The sequence below is a fragment of the Centropristis striata genome, chromosome 15 (genome assembly GCF_030273125.1).
Source record: "Centropristis striata isolate RG_2023a ecotype Rhode Island chromosome 15, C.striata_1.0, whole genome shotgun sequence".
NCBI classification, from domain to species: domain Eukaryota; kingdom Metazoa; phylum Chordata; class Actinopteri; order Perciformes; family Serranidae; genus Centropristis; species Centropristis striata.
Window position 1 is genome coordinate 8,857,582 of NC_081531.1, and position 19,760 is coordinate 8,877,341.

The 19,760-nt window shown below is 40.8% G+C and overlaps 1 protein-coding gene across 2 annotated transcripts in view; it reads right to left on the reverse strand.

The window, feature by feature from the left end:
• spns2 (SPNS lysolipid transporter 2, sphingosine-1-phosphate) overlaps nucleotides 1-18,776 on the reverse strand; it is an 87,399-nt gene extending 68,623 nt beyond the window's left edge. For both annotated transcript variants that reach the window (XM_059351461.1, XM_059351462.1), the window contains exon 1: nucleotides 18,207-18,776. In XM_059351461.1, coding sequence (XP_059207444.1) covers nucleotides 18,207-18,438 — 232 coding nt within the window. In that variant the 5' untranslated portion in view covers nucleotides 18,439-18,776. The remainder of the gene's footprint in view (nucleotides 1-18,206) is intronic.
• Between the last annotated feature and the right edge of the window lie 984 nt (nucleotides 18,777-19,760).

The window sequence follows — 19,760 nt, forward strand, 5'->3', positions numbered from 1 at the left end:
GCATACAGTGTGACGGGCAGCGGTGAACCACTTTGCTGATGTGGCCAGATCCTTCCCCTCCATTCCTGCAGAGGGGTGATCCCTTTTCATGTGTCAACCCCATCAGTATAAATAGTCTGGGAAAGGAAGAACATGGGGGGGCATAATGAGTGAGGAGAAAGTGCATCTTTTCTGGTTGTTCTCGTGACCAATTTTTGGGATTTGAGTGTGTGAGAGATGGTAATAAACAGCGCGGGGGGAGAGCGGCAGAGTGCAGAGGCAGGCCGCGCTGCACAGCGTCTCAGACTGCAGCGAGGAGAAAGCTGACCACAAATATGCCCGACTGTGGCCGGCGGGCTCCTGACCGACTGCTCTCCTCCCTTGCCATGTGGCCGCACTGGGCGGGGGAGTGCTTTTTCCATTCCACTTCCTTTCCTTGCCACACAGAAAGGAAACGTGCTGAAAATGTCTGGGAAACAGTGTCGAGCTGCCTGCACGGGAGGGACTTGTACGGGAGAATAACATCAGCAAGAGACGGGGAGGGAGAGGCTGCGAGTAAAAACACACAGCTTCAACAAAATATACTTGAACTGTGCACTGTGTGAGAAATACTCTAAGACCTTACTGAAGACATTGTTGTCATATGAACATCGGAGAATGGAGAATCAGTTTTTGGTCTCTGTAGCTAACTCCCTGGTTTCATGACAAATGTATGGGGGTTACATTTTGGGTTCTCTCACAGGTGGAGTGTTTCAGCGACGAGGCTTCATTCAGCCCACCTCAGCTCACCCACAGGTCACTGATCAACATATTTTCTTTACTTTGCACATTCAGATTTATGAATGTGTCATGCAGCACAAACTTCCTGGATCATATTTTATTTCTCGCCTGTAAAAACACACCCACTGTTATGCAAATCCTATTTTCTGCAATTTTCAAAGCAAGGGGTGGTGGATGGGTTGAATAAACAACAGACTTTCACCCAGGAGAACTGGGTTTGTGTCCCATGTGAAAACCAAAATAAATTACTTTTTACATAACTTGCATTTTTTTACATAACTTACGTGGCTCCCAGTTTGTGAATCTCATTGTGCGTAACATCCATTGTTTACGTCAGTGGTTCTCAACCTTTTTGAGTCGCAACCCCCAATTTAACATGAACATTGTCCGCGACCCCCCCGTCTGAAATTATGTAATTTAATATTAATTTTGTGCATTTATATTTTTTACAAAATTATTTGGCGACCCCCAAAAATAATTTCGCAATTGGGGTCGGGACCCCAAGGTTGAGAATGGCTGGTTTACGTAACTTCGGTTGTTGACGTAACTTCGGTTGTTGACGTAACTTCGGTTGTTGACGTAACTTCGGTTGTTGACGTAACTTCGGTTGTTGACGTAACTTCAGTTATTGACGTAACTTCCGTTGTTGACGTAACTTCCGTTGTTGACGTAACTTCCGTTGTTGACGTAACTTCCGTTGTTGACGTAACTTCTGTTGTTGACGTAACTTCCGTTGTTGACGTAACTTCTGTTGTTGACGTAACTTCCGCCTTAGCAGGATTTTTTCCCCCCAAAACCTAAGTCAGTGGTTTTTCTGGTATAAATTCACCGAAACTGCAGCCAGCCGCAAACCGTACATGTATGTATGATGATGTGTGTGCTATTTTTAGAACGCTCCTCTGTACCGTGAGTCATGAAACGCTCATTCTGATAAACGCTCACATGTCATTATGGGTGTTGTTGACTATTCTGTCCTTCAGGTTGGAGAAGTCGACTATTGGTTTCAGTTATGTTTCGTTGACATTGATGTGTGAATAAAACACCAACCAGTGCTAAAAGATACTTAATACCAACACAACACTATGATACAACACGATAAATATATTTAAATGAAAACTCCTGCCAGTGTGTGTGGGGATGAATATGCTGTTATTTCAGTGATAAAACCACTACGACATTTGAGACAATTTTCACTCTAATCTTCTAAATTTGTGACAGCCAAACTAGGGCAAAATCAAATTAAAGGCCTGTAGGTTTGCCAGCCTTACCACTTTGATTAATAGGGCTTTTTTTTCCAACCTAATTTTCTTTCACTAATCAAAAGCTTGAATTCAGCTCAAGGGCTCCGGTGCATTAGTCCCAGCCAGTACGTGCTAAATATTTGATGGTAGTGGAGAGGATGCATAGTGAGGCATCGAGGGAGCAGACTGAACCTATAGCTCATCAATAATACATCCTGGGCTCGCCCACTTGTTCGTATGAGATAATGCATTAGATGTATTGGAGAGAGATGCATTGAAGCGGAGCAAAGGTATTTGAGATGAGATGAGACTGTCTGACTGCCAGGGGATCTCGGTGAGCTGCACTCGTTCACACCAGCGTCTCTCAGGAATACTGAACAGCAGTTGAACTCAACCTTGAATGTGAACTCGGAGGAGTGTTATTTATGTGGAATTTTGAAAAGGAGCCACGTTAATCAGAGGGAATCACTGAGAGGCTCAAACAGTGTCCGCTTTGATTTAGTAGAGAAGTGATATGGACATTGTCACACAAATGCCTTCAGGTTCACTTTACATTTGGCTGCATCTCGGACCATTTTAGCTTATCAAGCCTTAAAAATGCATGCTTATGCTTTGAGCTAAATAGTATTATCAGCATGCTAACATGCTTGTTTTCTTGTCATGTTTATCATCTCATGCTCAATTGATGTATTATGCATCTGCAAGGGTTGCAAGTGTCCAAAAAAGTGATGTCACACCATCAGATGCAGGGGTCCTGTGCAGCAGGTGTGTGCCTGTCTGAGCACATCCGACATTTTCTTGTCGATTCTTCCGTGAAACCACGATGTAGACGTGAATTTTCGATACACTTCCCGCTGCAGTTTGTGAGAATATTGGTTTGCCAAGAGGAGAAACCTGCACATAGCATAAAAGATCCAAACAATTCCTAGTTTTGTGTGTTAGCTTATACACTCTTTCTAAAATCCAAAGTGCACAGTTGCCAGTGGGATATCAGGAACGGTAAAGTCCGTTTCACCAAAACATGACCAAATTTTGGAGTATCAAACAGTGTTATTCAGGGTGACTTTTTTTCCACATATGAATCTCACAGAACAGAGGATTTATTCAAGAAAAAGCAGGAGGTCCATGTTTATGATGAATAATAAGAAATTGAAGGAACTGGCAGGATTGCATTGCAGTGGAATTGTGTGACAAATAAAATTGATTATTTGATGGATTGAACTTGATGGAAATCCCACAATATGGGATTTTAATATATTTGGTCATAAACCCGAATATTAAATAAACTCAATTTTGAAAACATGAACATCTGAACCAAAAGTTGTGCCGATCAAAATTTTGACCTGCCGGTGGCAATAAATCAAATGCCAAGGGATTCCCAAAATTAATAGGATTTTTCCTCTGAATATTTGTATATTTGTTGAGATATTTCAGTTAGGACCAGAGTGGATCCAACAACTAACAGACCGCACACAGAGTTATGTCATGTAGGGACAACTTGTCCATTGCAACAGTTCAATTACATTACTGTGTGGATGCGGATGAGTGTGTGTGTGTGTTTGTGTGTGCGTGTGAATTTGAAAAATCCTGTCAGTAATCCCAGCGCTATTTATACATAACAGTGTGGAGGATTAAAGTCATTATGTAGTGTTTTTTAATGAGATTTCACTTCTCCTCTTTTTTTCCTTTATGCGGATGAGGGGAATCCACTGTGGGGGACATTGAAACATCTTGCTGCATAATTATCCTAAACTGTACGTACAGTGAAGACAAGCCTTCTTACATCATCTTAGTTAATGACGCTCATTTATACGAGGCGTCTTTAATTACCCAGAGATAAAGCAGCGAGCTGTAAAATGATGCTGTTTTATTTATTAAAATACTTTGAAAAGAATATATTTCTTGACACCTGACTCATCCACTCCATCTGAGTTCCCCTTGATTCACTCACAGTGTGACGATAAGATGTCCACAGGCTGTCAAACCGAACGTCTCGGCCGCGGAGCTGTTTCTCCAAAAGAGAGAGTGCAAAGTGACCCAGAGCCATGATGAAAACACTAGAAAATTGGAGTAGATTTGTATTTTCAGCTCAATTTAGCATCAAATAGCTACAGCTCAGCTATCTTCTCTGGATAATCACTGTGCTTAGGCTCCACGAAATGGAGAATTCAGGGGCACAGCTGCTCTTATACACCTAATATGTGTGGCAGATTGTTTTTTCTCTTATTTCTATAAGACTGTATTGTTTTTTTTTGAGCACTTATGTTTTTACTCTACTATAAATGTATGAAATGGGAAAAAAATAACTCAAATGTCCCATTAAAAATGCTAACAATATAAAAAACAATGAGAAATGACTTTAAACTGATCTGTCTACTGTATGTTTTTTTGTGTTGGTTATTATGTTTTTTTATTCATAAAATGGGTGAAATTGGAAAAATAATAACTCAAATATCCCATTAAAAATGCTAACAATACAAAAAATGGATGTGAGATGCAGGTAGAAACCACTTTAAATTGATCTGGCATGTTATCTTTTTAAATTTCTATTTCTCAAGAAAAGAAAATTGTTTATTGTGAGCTTTATAATATAAAAAAAAGATTAAATTGATTTTAAAAAATCAACAAAACTCAAGTCAGTTTGTTAAAAGTCTAACTTGTATGGCAATTTTTTTTATTTATATTTCTCAAGTTTTCGGTGCGTTTCTATTTTTCTAATGGAAATTGGAGGGAAAAGCAGTAATACATAAATCCCTCTTTAAATAAATGTCTTTAAATATCCCATTAAAAAACACTAACAATTTAAAAAAAAAACATTAACAGCGAGTTTGGATATGAAATACAGATAGAAATCATTTAGAAGTGATCTGCCGTTTAAAAAAAAAAAAAATTCTGATCCTCTGTTCCAACACTTGAATGTCACTGACCACTGAGCTCCCAACAGTCGGCCATTAGGGACTAAATGCGGCCCGGGTTTCTTGACTCTGGCTCTGGGATGCCACCACATCTCTGCCTCGCAATTGAGCGTCCATTTTGTCACAAAGCTGTTTGACTGGATGTCGCTGAGGTATGACTGATTAAACAAGGAACAACTCCGCAGCATATTTAGTTTTTATGTGTTCCGTGATGATAAAATCTGCCATAAATGAGCTCGTCTCCACTCCCACACATCCATAAAATTGTCCAAAGCAGCCAAAACAACTCCATTTGGACCAGAACTGATGGGATATATATATGTCACTATCCAATACAATTAGATACGTGTGTGTGTGTGTGTGTGTGTGTGTGTGTGTGTGTGTGTGTGTGTGTGTGTGTGTGTGTGTTCTAATGTTTATAACCTGACAGCTGGAACAACTCCTGAGCGTTTATAGAAGTATAAATATGAATGTCAAACATGTTTTTCCCATCTTCAGGCTCCCTCCCTGTATTCCCATCACATCCACAGCCGGAGGGAAGACCAATCAGACATATAAAAGCATTTTCACTCTGAGATTATGTCAAGGTGACCTCTCCACAGCTGAGCTCACACCCAGGAGCAATCCCACCACCACCACTCTCACATTGTGTCTTCATTAGGGTTGTCACGATACTGAAATTTTCAACTCGATACCGATACTCAGGAAAATATTCGATACTCGATACCATTTTCGATACCACGAGGATAAAAACAAAGACCCCAAAATTTAACAGAAATATTTTTATTAACAACAAAAATGCAACATGTAAAAATGAACAGAACCACTGGTTAAATATTTATAATAAAAACAGTTGTGCAAAAAGAAACTGCAGGTTTAAATAAATAAATACAATAAAAAATAATAATTAGAACCATATTTTGAGGTTGTATGCTGTGCACAATATTAGGCAAGACTGATAAAAAAAAATAACTTAAGTGTTCATTCCTTGGCTAGGTATCGATACTTTTGAAAATGAGTATTGTATCCGGATACAACGTTTTAGTATCGATACTTTTTTGAGTATCGATACTTTTGACAACCCTAGTCTTCATTTAAGAGAAACGCCACTAATTTGAAATCCACCTCCATTTTTTCATCCCAGTTATGGTGAAGGCAGTTTATATAAGGCTGTGGGGTTCATCTCTCACTGTCTCATGAATTAGATATGCATCTCATTACTTCCTCTATTTCATCAAACACTCTGAGAAACCCAAATATGTCTTTTTGCCCAAACTTTTAAAAATAATTACCTCAAAGTGGCAAGAAAATTATTATTAAACACAATTTGATTTCTGAATTACTGACTGAACTCTTCACCTAGATGTCTGAATGAGGTGTGAGTTTGAGCGTGGGAAAACACCAAAACCAAGGCATGCTTTTTGTTCCTGTATGGCTTCCTCTACATACCAGGCGTGTTTAATAAAGAATGGCCCACATACCTACAGCACAGTCAAAGCCTTGGGCCTTATGCACTTATCAGCCAGTCATTAAACTTAATAAGTAAAATTGCATTGGTGTTCAGCCCAGATACTTCCATCTACACCCTGAATGTTGACATGTGCTGCTGCAGTAGCCTGCGGTCTGTCTCTTAAACATCACTGAATATGTAAGTCATGTGGAACATGCACTATTGCAATTTTGTGCCACAACTACCACATTCAGCAACAGATTCAGCTTGTATAATGTTATATATTTATAGTGTTATAAATACATGCAATCAAATTTTTTTTGAAGTGGTGTGCTGACAGATTGCCTGCAGATTTAAACATGGACCAGTAAACATTTATGGTGCTGAAGAATCATAAGAACGCTGTAATAACCCTCCCTGGGCAGTGAGGCGTAACCAGCCATTCTGCTGTACAACTGCACTGCAGAAACAAACACCTAAACTCAGTCTGCCGTTGTCTCGTAAGCAAACTGTCCCACAGTGCAGCAAGAAAATAAACACAGATACAAACGTCTGCCGGCCTGCTAATCAAGCTGTGCAGTGCAGAATTAGCAAGAATTTAAATGAGAGGCTGGGCTGATTGGATAAGATAATGTGTTGCTGGAAGCCAAACATTAAAAGTCCAATATTGTTAAAAAAAAGAAAAGATTTCCATGTCTATTCTTATTATGAAGCAGAAATGCACACAGCCCATCTTCAGATGCTGTGTCTTTAAACAAACTGTCAGGACTCTGCACTGTAAGCTTGTGATGTCACAACTACACTATATATAGGTAGAAAATGCAGCTACATTACTGTTACAGTCATTCCCATTATTATTCATTTATTAATTTTTCTCTTGTTTGCAGTTCACGGTGTCCTGTCAACAGTGTTACAGATGTCTCTTTTATAATGGGGCTCTATGGGGAAAATGCTTTTTGGGCCGCTGGGGATTTTTTGCTGCAACACCGCGAGTGGCCACTAAAATGCAGAAGAATTAGAAACACCGACCTGAGCAGACTGGGCTTTATTGGGAGAGGGGCTTAAAGGGACAGGAGTGTTTCAGACAGAGAGTGAATACAGGTATATGAGACAAATTATGTGTTTTTAAACAGTAAAGCATGTAAATATGTTCTAGTAAGAACCCAAAATACAAGTATTAAGCATAACTTTATATAAAAGCAAGAAGCATCTGTGTGTGTGTGTGTGTGTGTGTGTGTGTGTGTGTGTGTGTGTTTGTGTCTAGGGCATATCTCGCTGACCGTCAGACTGTCCTAAGATTTCCTATGTGGCTTGCGCATGGCACGAAGGTGTGCATCCTCGATTTTGATGATTTTTGAATTCAGTTTTCAAAATATCATTATTTACGTAGGACGTGTTGCAGCATTGCACTGTTTCCGATCGGACGCCTTTTAGGGGAGCTCCGTCCCATTGTGTGATAGGCCTACACCTGGTCAGTAACACAATTCACTCTGGATTTCCACCCTGACTCATCTCATCTGTAAGTCTATTTAGCCTACCTATCTTTCAGAGTTTTAAAGTGCGCTACAAGGTTCAATTTTCCAATAATATTCAAATAGTTTCCAGCGAATATCAATGTTCAATGTGTATGTTCTGGATGTTGTGTGTATCTTATGAAAAGTAAGTGTTTTATCTACTTAATCTCTCACTATACGAATACATACTTCCTACGGGCGCTGCACTAGTAACAATAATGAGCACATAATGTCCCCTTTAAGTTGAATACCTGCATGTGCACATGTGACAGCACTGATGCTTGGAAACACAAACCCAATGACACATTCCCATAGGAATTCAATCCTAAGTGTGAACCTTTTAAAGCAGAAAAACCCCACTGAGGGCGTGCACGTGTGTATGTGTATGTGTGTGTGTGTGTTTGTGTCAACCTCTGACCCAGGTCATTAACAGAAAGATCTGAGTCTACGGCAGAGGTCAGCGCCCTCATTCACCCACCCCTCTTCCCACAGTAACGCATACACCAAACACAGTAATGAAAATCCTGCTGCAATCTCATCCAGCTCTGACAACATGACAGATATCCGCAAATTAAATCAACAAAAAGAGCTGATGAAACATGTGAGGGGGGGCACAGACACACACAGACCTTATCCTGAGCCTGATCGGTGGATATAAAAGATTACATAATCCCTGTGCCAGGCTCCACTATTTACTCTATCACATGTAAATGGTGGGGGGGAGATTAAATTTTTCCTCAACAGGGAAGGCTTTTCAAATATAGGGCTGCTGTAAATAAGCACTCCAAATATTATTCTAGCAGCTGTGAGAGCTTCCAGGAGCTGAGAGCTAATATCGCTGCTAGCTGCAGGTCTGCTTTCACAACCGCTGCTTGTAAACCCGTGCAGGTCAATATTAGATTCCAATCCTCTCAGGAACAACTTGTTAATGTGTCAGAGGAAAATCTAATTTCAGTTTGTCTCAGGACATTACAGTTTCATCACTTGTAACAAATTCCAAGCTGCTGCTCTGTTGATCACTATTCAGGGTGTGTGTGTGTGTGTGTGTGTGTTTGTATTGCAAGGATAAGAAATAGATTGCATTGTCTTCTATTTCCATTTCTTGGTTGCATGTATCAGCAGTCTCAGCCAAAGCATTGGACTCATGGGAACATTTGAATATGACCTTCACAACACATAAATTTGTTTGTGTTGCTTTGTTTTCTCTCTCTAAATGTCTCAGGGTGTGTGTGTGTGTGTGTGTGTGTGTGTGTGTGTGTGTGTGTGTGTGTGTGTGTGTGTTGAAATGGATGTCACGGAGTGTTTGGGGTGGCTGGAGGAAAGGGAACTGTACAGTGAAGTCTGGCTGACAAAATGTGTTTTGCCTGCTGCAGCTGCAGAACAACGTACAATGTTATTGCTGTTTTCTCATATTACAGCACAAGCCTACATATTTTTATTACATCAACATTGCAGGTGTGACATTTCCCTGTTAAATTTTGCAGAGATAATCAGAAGAGACGGAATGCAGCGAGGGAGTGAGGAAAGCAATTTTTTTTCCTATCACATTTTCTAAGCAGGGATGAGCTGCTTAGACAGTGTGTTTGACAGTGTGTCAAACACAGCAAAGTGCTCAACACATCTCAAATCTCTCCTCCTTCCTTCCTGCCATCTTGCCGTCTGCTTGAAAAGACGATTTTCAGCTTTTTTTTTTTTCCAGATAAACACTCCAGCCTTCTTAGATAATGAGACAGGAAGGGAAGGGCGACTTTTTAACATGAGGGGCTAAACACAAGGGCTGGATGGAGACTAGGCGATTCCTTCTGCCCGTGACTCATCACTCCAACATGTCTTACAACTGGACTGAAGTTTGCAGATACTGTGTTTATCTCAGGGGCTGTAATCTTTAAACAAACTTCTAGGTGGAGGAAACAACACCAAAGAAAACACCTCCGCCCTGTCCTTATGTCCACACACTCCTCTGATGACAAAGCTGAGGTCAGTGATTATCAGGCTACCACTCACCTTCACGTGTCAAAGATCAACAGTCAGGTTGAGCCAACGCCGCGGCCTTTTACAAGCGGCTCGTCAAGCTACTGGAGGTTCACAGATAAGAACCAAGTGAAACGATAAGAAAGGGCACTGTGTGTTTAATGTGTTTCAAGAGCCACTCGGATTCTTCGCCGGATTTTGATGAAAACATGATGTGTGGCTTTGTTCTGAATGGACATGTGGCAGGGGGTTTAAAATCTGACACACTCAGAATAAAGAGAAATACCAATTGGCTGAGTTATAAAACGCTGTTAGATGCAAATTGCAGCAATCAGGCAGTAGGGGTTTTAAATGTCCCTAAGTGCCTCCATGAGCTGTGTTGCTGTTTCAGCTCCAACTGCTGACTGTGTTGGTGAGTGGGTTAAATCAATGGGCCAAGCTACAATACCTAACGCTGTGTTGTTTCCAGAACTCCAGCATGCACCTGTTCCTCAGGGCCAAATAATGACCCCATAGGTTGTTTGTACAAGTACGTTTTATGACCTTTATTTAAGTTTATTGTCTATTGTGTATGTTTATTGGCAGCTAAGGATGAAGTCAACTGATATAGTATAAAGAGCGACAAAGTCTGCATGGAAAGAGGTTGGGTTGGTCCCTAAAACACAAGACTTTGACCCAGGAGACAGCTGTTCCTGTACTTTTGCTCATGGTGTGGAATTTTTAATCGATCTGTGTATTTTTTTATTTTAATTGTATCTCTGACTGTGTATCAGTATCACTGAACTGAAACACGCTGAGCGTTCAGTTCTGCAGCGTACGTGAATAAGCCAATGAGCTGATAATTACGTTGGATAAAGGATTACAGTTTGCAAACTGAAAGTTGCAATAACAATTGTAAGACACACAGAAATACAAGAGGATTAATTTGATCCAAAACGTATTTAAACACAAAACATATTTAAATATGATGATTTCTGTGAAAACTAATCTCATGACTTTTAGGGGGCTAAAACATAAAACCTTGAACTCCTTGATGTTATCTTTACACTATCACCTCACGTGAGTTAGTTTTATGATTGACAGGATCAAGTCTCTTTTTGTCCTTTCAAAATGAAAGTGTCCGTTATCAAAACAGGCTTTTTGTATTGTACTGTATCTTTTATTTTGCCCATGTATTCATGCAGCGATTAATCGATTAATTGATTGTTAATGTTATAGATAATCGAGTTGGCAGGTTTCTTCCAAACACGCATCCCTTGTTAGTATCATTATGTTGCTTTGTCAGTGGACAAGTTTCATAGGAAATCCAGGGCATTACTTTATGTAGGAAATCATACTAAGCGTTAAATGATGTAACATACGTACTTATTTTAACTCGAACCATGATCTTCCTTTTCCTTAACTGACTGTTTTACAACCACATTTTTAAAGCTGTGACCATTAACCTTAAGTATGAGGATGTGATGATCTCCTGCCACCAATAGGGGTCCTAATTTAGGAATTGTTTGATTGTATTACGGGTGGAGGACTTGTCGTCCCAGCACCTCACACAGTATCCTCACGTCTTTCCCTTCAGCTCACACTTTGTAAAACCTCTGCTCTATAGCATGGAGTAAAAATACCCTCTGCAGAATGCAACACATGTAACTGCCTCATAGCTGTGATGAGTGATGTCGGATGCAAGGTTGGGGCGATGCCAAAATAACAGCTGTACAGAGGGAAAGAGTCAAAGAGTCACAACAAAGTGACCATCAGCAGGGCTATGAAGCGATACGATCATAGCTGAGGGGGTCACAGGGGTGAAAGCTGCTGCGAGGGAAGTGCGTCTGCTCGATGGTAAAATCTGGAGCAGCCACATGAAAGAGCCTGCACTGGCAGAGCAAGAAGTTCCGTCTAATTCCACCGGTTACTATTACAGACGTCGGCTAAATCGGAGCCTAAAGAACACACAGACTGTTTTCTCACAGCAGTGGGAACGGCACGCCAGGACACAGACATAAAGAGATTAGTGGGATATCTGTGGGAAACCAGTCTGGAAAAGTCCACTCTGTAGGATATCATGTAATTGTTAATGACTCCATTTAACATCTGTTGAATAGTGTCAATAGTTTGCTGTCAACAGTTTTGAAATATACTGTATTAAACAAGTGCACGAGTGGCGATGTCTTTCAAAGGCATGTTTCTAACTGTATGACGGTGCGTCTAATTCGAAACAGCTCAACATCAGATGGAAAAAGCACGGTCAGAAAGACGCAGCAACCCTATAAAGTAAATTACTAGAGGCCCTTCCATCGTTTTAATGCCCCTCTGTTGTTTGGAGACCTTTGATTTGAACGCTATAAAGCAAGAGAGGGTGAAATAGGGAGAAGAATGAAGGGCGAAACAGCTAAAACCCCCCTGAGCATGGCCCACACAGCCTCTCACACAGTTTAGCAGTGAGGAGACACTTCCTGTATGTCTAATCCTGACATGTTCCGCTGCAACACTTCATGTTACTGAGAAGATCTGCTGTGACATGTTTCCACCAACGGCTAAAAAAAAATAAAATCTGACATTCTACACTTGGGGTTGTTGCCCGCAGACACCATTTTCCACTTTTATATTTGTTTAGAATTTTATTCCCAAATGTCCCCCACCAGCCAGACACCTACACTGTCTTCACTTCTCTTCTTCTCTATCCTCTGTGGAACTGAAAGTGGTGCGTTGTCTTCATCTGAGCACTTCCACACGAGAATAAACACTGTTTTATTGTGACAACAGACAGGAAAACATGTAGAAGACAGAGAAAATAAGCTTGGCATTTACCCTGTGATTGCTTTATGAGGAAATAGAGAGGAATGCCCCAGGCTTATGTGGACGGTGGTAATGAGTAGTCACAGAGGAACTGGACAGAGCTATCAGGAATTAATTTGCATAGCCTGTCAGACTGGATAGATTGCTACATCTTCTCCTACTGTGGGACAAAGAGCTTGCCTTAAGAGGATTATTACCACACGGTCATCTGTGTCTATATGCAAAATGCCAAAAGTTCACATGCAAGGGTCCTGCACTTGTCCAATGGGATGTGACCCTGTGCTTTTGGCATTTCTGGAATGACAGCTTGACTGAGACGAGTCAGCTTAAGGTGCCTGGAAGAGGCGCTAATCTGCATCTCCCCAATATTCCTGTTCGCCACAGATTAGGCGGGCAGTCAGTAGTACCCCCCATATTGCTGGCTGAGAAGGGGGTGACTCTGGGTGCAGCACACAGGGGGGTGGCTAGAGGTGACACACGCTTACTTACCAAGCAAATAACTTTAAGTGCCGAGTGTCTGCCTCACATCTCATATTCTCTGGGAAAAAAACACTTAATCCCCTCTTTATGATAAGCTGTCGAGGAGCTTGGACTGTCTGCTGTGGGACTACAGAGACCAACACCGGGATTTAAGGTTCCAAAGCCACCTCAAATTAAATTAAACATGGTGGTCCTCTAAATCTCACTGCTCTTAGAAGCAAATGGAATATAAGTGGCTGTGGTTTAAATGGATGCTTCCAAAGGGCAGAAACAAGCGACCTAACCGGAGCATCATAACTCACCCAGCTCTGCTCAGGCCTCCACTCCAATTTAGTTTGGTTGGTAAGGCCGCTTGATTATGGCAGAAATAAAAATCATAATTACGCTTGGTCAATATTGAGATCATGGTTATTTTTTATATGATTACTCACTGACTTTAAAAACATCATGCATTGACTAAAAAAAAAATATTTTTAACAATCGAAAAACAAATACAAAGTATGTATTAAAAAAAGATTGTCAAATAAATACATAATATATGTATATCTATACAATTAAATATAAAAAAAATTAAAAAATCTAAATTTGATAAAGAAAATAATTTACAATAATATTGTAATGTTAGTGCACTTCCACAACTTACTGAAAACTACTAAACATATAGTCAATAAATAATAAATAAAAATACATTTAATTAAAAAAAAATTATAATTATGTTATAATGTTAGTGCACTACCACAACTTACTGAAAACAACTAAACATATGGTGAAAAAATAATAAATACAAATAAATTAGATTTTTTTTAAAAATACAATTATGTTGTAATGTTGGTGCACTTTAAAAACTTACTGAAAACTACTAAACATATAGTCAATAAATAATAAATAAAAATAAATTAGACCAAAATAAATTAGATTAAACATGTAGTACACTATCAAACCCTACAAAAAATCATGCATTCATTAAACTTTTATAAAATCAATTTTCTTTTGCTTTCATAACCATTTGAAGCTAAAATCATAACTGAAAATGAATGAACGAATGAACAAATGGCCCAGCCCTAACCGTTGGATCTTCATCTCATTTCCGTGCATACTGCTATTCAGAGCAGTACGGGTGCCATCGACCTCCCCGGGACACCCTGAAATGTCCCAGACGCTCCACATATCTGCCTTGTCTCCTTCACAGACAGTCGTAAAAACAAGCACCAGCTTCTGAAGGAGCACTCCAGGTCAGGTCTGAACAGCTGAGCCTAAAGTCCAACTTAGAGTTTGTAGCTGACGGTTTCTCCTCAGCAGCCCTGAAACCGTGCCTGTTCACACTTGGATTTGGCTCATAAATGTGTCTGACAGAAACCAGATCACTGTCTCTTTGCCAATTCCACAACACAGAAATATGGAAATTACAGAAATTTGAACTGCCTGTAGTTCTCTGATGATCCCACGATGAACACACCGCATTACAAGAGTGAAACAGATATTCACAATGTGTTTTAAAGAGGGTGGAAAGAGCAGTTTAAGGGATGGAAAAGTGGAAATGAACGCATTTGATTACATTACGGTCAATTTCATTCCCAGACTGAAAGAGATAGAAATCTGAAGGATGATATGATCAATACGGAGTCTGTTTTCACTCTTTCTAGTGCCACACTGAGTTGTAAAACATTCCCTTCAATATGCAGCAGCTTAAGTCTCACAAATGACTTTATTTTAAAGCCTTCCCCTCTCACAGACTGCTGTCATTAAATATTCTAGTCTTGTAAAAACCATACTGGCGGTGATTCTATCAAACCCAGAACAAAACCTCTCGTAAAAAAAAAAAAAAGATGCTGTGACTTCTCTTTTCTTTTGTGGCTCTCACCATCATCTTGAAGAAGTCAAGTGTTGCAATCATAAACTGCAGTGATTTTTTATGTGTGTATGTGTGTGGCTTCACCTCTGACACTGGGGATCAACAGAAAGATCCAAGTCTTTGACTCGGCTGCTGTGCATTGGTGGGTGCAAATTTCCCATCATTGTTGTGGAGCAGAATAGCCCCGGTGTCTGGAATGGTCACCCTCTGTCCCTGTGACAATGCTTTAGTGATCCACACACACTACAGTAATGGCTGCTGGTACAAAGACCTTTTGAGGACCGGGCTCTGGCTGCATTCTGCGTCCACTTCCCTTCGACTGCCTGCCACTGCAGCAGCCGGCCCCTCCCCTTCACTACTCCCCTCACTCTCATTCAGCCCCTCTTGAAATGGTGGGGAGAGTCTTTTCTAATGTGTGTGTGAGCTCATGCTTGCTTAATTGACATTAAGATCTATGAGTCCGCATGCACTTTGGGTACCTGCTGCTGAAGAGAGAAAGCCGGAGAAGAAGAAAGCAGAGTGAATAGATGAAAAAGAAGAAGGAGAAGAAGAAGAAGAGACGGAGTGCTAACGAGAGATCAGGTCCTGATGGGACATATGGAAGAAAGAGGTGGAAGTGAAAAGTAGACAAATGCTTAATTTCACTTGGAACAATGTAATCAGCTCAGAAATTACATTAGGGCTGCAAATTATGATTATTTTTATCATCAGTTAATGTGACGGTTATTTCCAAGATTGATCCAAAAATAGTTTGGTCTGAAATGTCAGAAAACAATAAAAAATGTCCTCCAAGCAGGACATATCCATATTTGAGAAGTTGGAGCCAGCAATGTCTGACATTTTTGCAAGAAAAATGACTTGAATGATCCATCAAAATATCTGGAGGTCATATTTCTAGTCGATCTATTTATCGATTTCTTGACTTATCATTGCAGCACTTAATCACATCAGGACATTTCAGCTACACGTCCAATTTTTACAACACCAAAAATCCCCTATGATATCTGATTCAGCAGCACAATATTGACATTATATTTACATATCATGCCCCCAAACACACACACACACACACACACACACTTGGAGGAAACACTGTGCTACCAGCATGCATTGCTTCTACCACCTAATTGCTGCTGCAATGTAGCTCACACAGCAGGAGAGGGGAGAGAAGGAAGGCGATGGAGGACGGCAGATCGGCTCGTGCTGCTTGTGTTAGTTGTGTTGGATGCACATGAGGGGTCCGACGCACACGCCGCCCCATGCATAATGCAAACAGTCGTGCAGCGTTCAGGTGGCGGCGAGGGATGCAAAGAGAAGGGGACCCCTCTGCAGCACATGCACTCTTCCCCACGAGGGTTTCGCCCTGGCTGCTGCAACCACCCTCCCCTCCCCAACCCCATCATCCTGCGCTCCCTTCCTCCTCCCTTTTTCCCCCTTTCCACTTTCTCCTCATCCCTCCTCAGTCACTCCTGTCACAGCACAGCGAGCACTCTGAGATCCAGCGAAGTTAACAGCTTTGCAGAGGATTTTCTGCCTCGCAATTCGCAAGAGCAGAGACAATGGTGGCGGGATCATGAGCGAGAGGACGGAGTTGTTTCTGAGCCCCTTAATGAAGGGATTTCCTCTGATCAAAGCATGAGGAGGTGTGAGGAGACAAGGGGACACGTCGTTACTGTAGAGGGACACTGGCGCAGCCTTCTCTGAGGCTTGTCAGGCTATCTGCTGTGACTGAGTGGTGCTTGAAGATGCTCAGATTAGATATGCCCCATCAACACATTCTTGGCTGTAGATTGAGCAGCTTAAGCCCTTCCCGCTGTAATGATCATTCAGGTGCCCGAAGGCTTTTTACAGAGCGGACCTGAAGCTCTCAGGATGATGAGTCGTAGGCATGTGGCTACTTATGTGTACACATTGTTCTGTGTGAATTAGCCACTCCTTCTCTCTGCCAGGGGAGTGAAATTACACCATTTTTCTCCTCATTGATATATTTGAGAAATCTTAATGGCAGATAATTAAATGCTGAGTAGCAAAATAGGAGAGTAAATTAAAAACAACACTAGATTTCTAGATGGACTCTTGTTGTGTTTTGTATATCAATAGAAACTTGCACTTTAACCAGGAAGGGATGTCTTTGTAGAAGAGCCCACTCGCTTCCCTCCATTCTCAATGCTGCAGCATTAATTTTAACCCATTCAGTGCCACAGTCCGATCTCCAAACCCTGATAAATCTACCTACATAACCCAGTAACCAAACTAAAATGAGCATATCATTCTAACCTGGTCTGGTGTAACACTTTTTAAAAATATTTTTTTTGCACTGTGTCATTAATTAATTGTAACACTTGGTTACACAATTCTTACTTTCACAAAAATTTCCAGTGAGAGGTGTGAGACTACAAACTGAACTATTTTAATAATTTGGCCTTTCTCTTACAAAATATTAACAGGAAAACACACTCTGCTCTTTATCTTGTTGAACTCTGCACTTGACTTCTGTTCTAACACATATTTGTTAACATTGGTCACAATCAATACATCTATTAGTTCCATAATGGGATTGAAACCAGTGAACATCCTAACACACACACACACACAGAGAGATACCAGCTTTATGTCCATCTGTACACAGTGTTCACTTTTAATAAATGATGTTGTGTATAATAAAAAAGAGGTGGATGAACACCACATGGCCTCATCACAGCCTCACATAAAGCTGCTGCTATTAATACAGCCTATTACATGTTGGTTTTTAAATCGCTCCCAGAAACAGCCAGCAACTAATGACTGATGCTCCAGAGTGATACGCTCTCAATTTGCAGTCGCTGAAACTGGTCTGACAGATGAGCCCACAACAACACACACATACACACACTTAGACACATACACACACACACTGCGAAAGCATGCAGGCTTGTGGATGGAGAGTTGATCGCCTTAATTGATCGATCTGCAATTATCTAGCAGCCCCGGGGTAAAAAAAAAAAACATTACTGTCCAGCAATGGGAGACATGTTTTTTAACCACACCACACACAGTCTACAAGCATTAAAAAAAACACCAAACAGCATAGTGGTTTGTGGCAGATTGTCCACTGCGCTTGGGCAAGCCCATTGTTCCGCCCGTCTCAGCTGAGGTGTGCTCTCAAACAAGCTCATCACTCCAGCGCATAAAGAAAACCTGGAGCCCCCTCAGATTAATCAGAATAGGAAAGGGAGGAGTGAGGTCTCTTACCGGCTACGGTGCATCTATCCATGTAATTGAGGACGTTCCCAAAACTGAGGATCCCGGCGGCAGCAGCCGGTGAGCGGCATCGGAGCAGCGCTGCACGGAATTTCTGGCCCGGTTTGCAGGGGTGAAGGTCCGGGTTGGATTTCAGCGCAGGACTCATGCTGCCCGACAGCGTGCGCACCTCATCCGAACTGCTGCAGCCTTCAATCTCGCATCCATCGCTCTCCACACACATTTTCTTACACGAAAGATCCAGCGCAGAGAGAGAGAAAAAAATTGAGAACGGAGAAAAAAATAGTTCAAAGACTCAGCGGTGGTTTGTGATTTCTACTGGGATTGTTGTGTGAAGTGTTGAAGCGCAGGAGTCGCTCTTCTCGGGATCATATTTTTCTCGCAGTGTGCGGTGACGGGCAGACCTAGCGCTCCTTAGTGGGATTTTTTTCCTCAGGACGGAGCGCAGTAGTGCAGGGGGCGTGACCTGGCGGTGTGGCTCCGCCCCCTGAAGCCCCGCACCTGATACTGTGCTGCAGATGCCGGGGAACTGCAACCGGAGCGTGGTGCGGTTGGAAAACCCTTTCTGTTGCTTAAGGAAGCTGACAGTGGTGGGGAACGGGTAGATGGCTGGGTGTGACTTCATTTATCTTTTCATTTATTTATTTATCCTCATCGGTCACATTTATTAGGAAATAATGACTTGTGACTGAGAAAATGCCACTACTATTACTACTGAATACAAGTAGGTCACAAAAGTATGCTGCACAGACACATTTAGACATGAAAGGAAGCTACTGCATCAATACTATCTGGATTTATTTGTATAATTTTTGTTCTTTAGAAATCTGAAATGGCAAAATTGTACTGATTTAGTACATCTACAGTCATGGAAAAAAATATTAGACTACCCTTTTTTTCAATTTATTGTTCATTTTAATGCCTGGTACAACTAAAGGTACATTTGTTTGGACAAATATATTGATAACAACAAAAATGGGTCATAACAGTTTAATTTAAGAGCTGATATCTACCCATTTTCCATGATTTTCTTAATAATAACCAAAGTCATATGAGCAATATATTTTTTCATCAGTTCTTGAATTAAACTCTAATGAGATATTTTTGTTGTTATCATTATATTTGCCCAAACAAATGTACCTTTAGTTGTACCAGGTATTAAAATGAACAAAAATTAAGGAAAATAATCTAATCTAATAATCAAATATTTTTTTTCCATGACTGTACATCTTATAAAGACTTTTTAGCAGTTTCTGTTTAAAGACAGCATGCTCAAAACTTTTCATTTAAGATTAAGTCAAGTCAATTTATCTTAATAATATCTGATTGATGATTACATTGAAATAAATCACAGTAAACAATTGTTAAGGCTGCCCCCTCTTGGCCGATCAGCCGACTAATCAGGTTGTTTTGGTCTTAGTCAGCTAAGATTTCTTTAGTTGAATGGCTTTGTAATGCTATTTTCATGCTAAATGACATGGCATGGTAAGATAATGAGCACATCTCTGGTAAACAGAGGTATTTTGCATGATTCTTTGTTGTCCT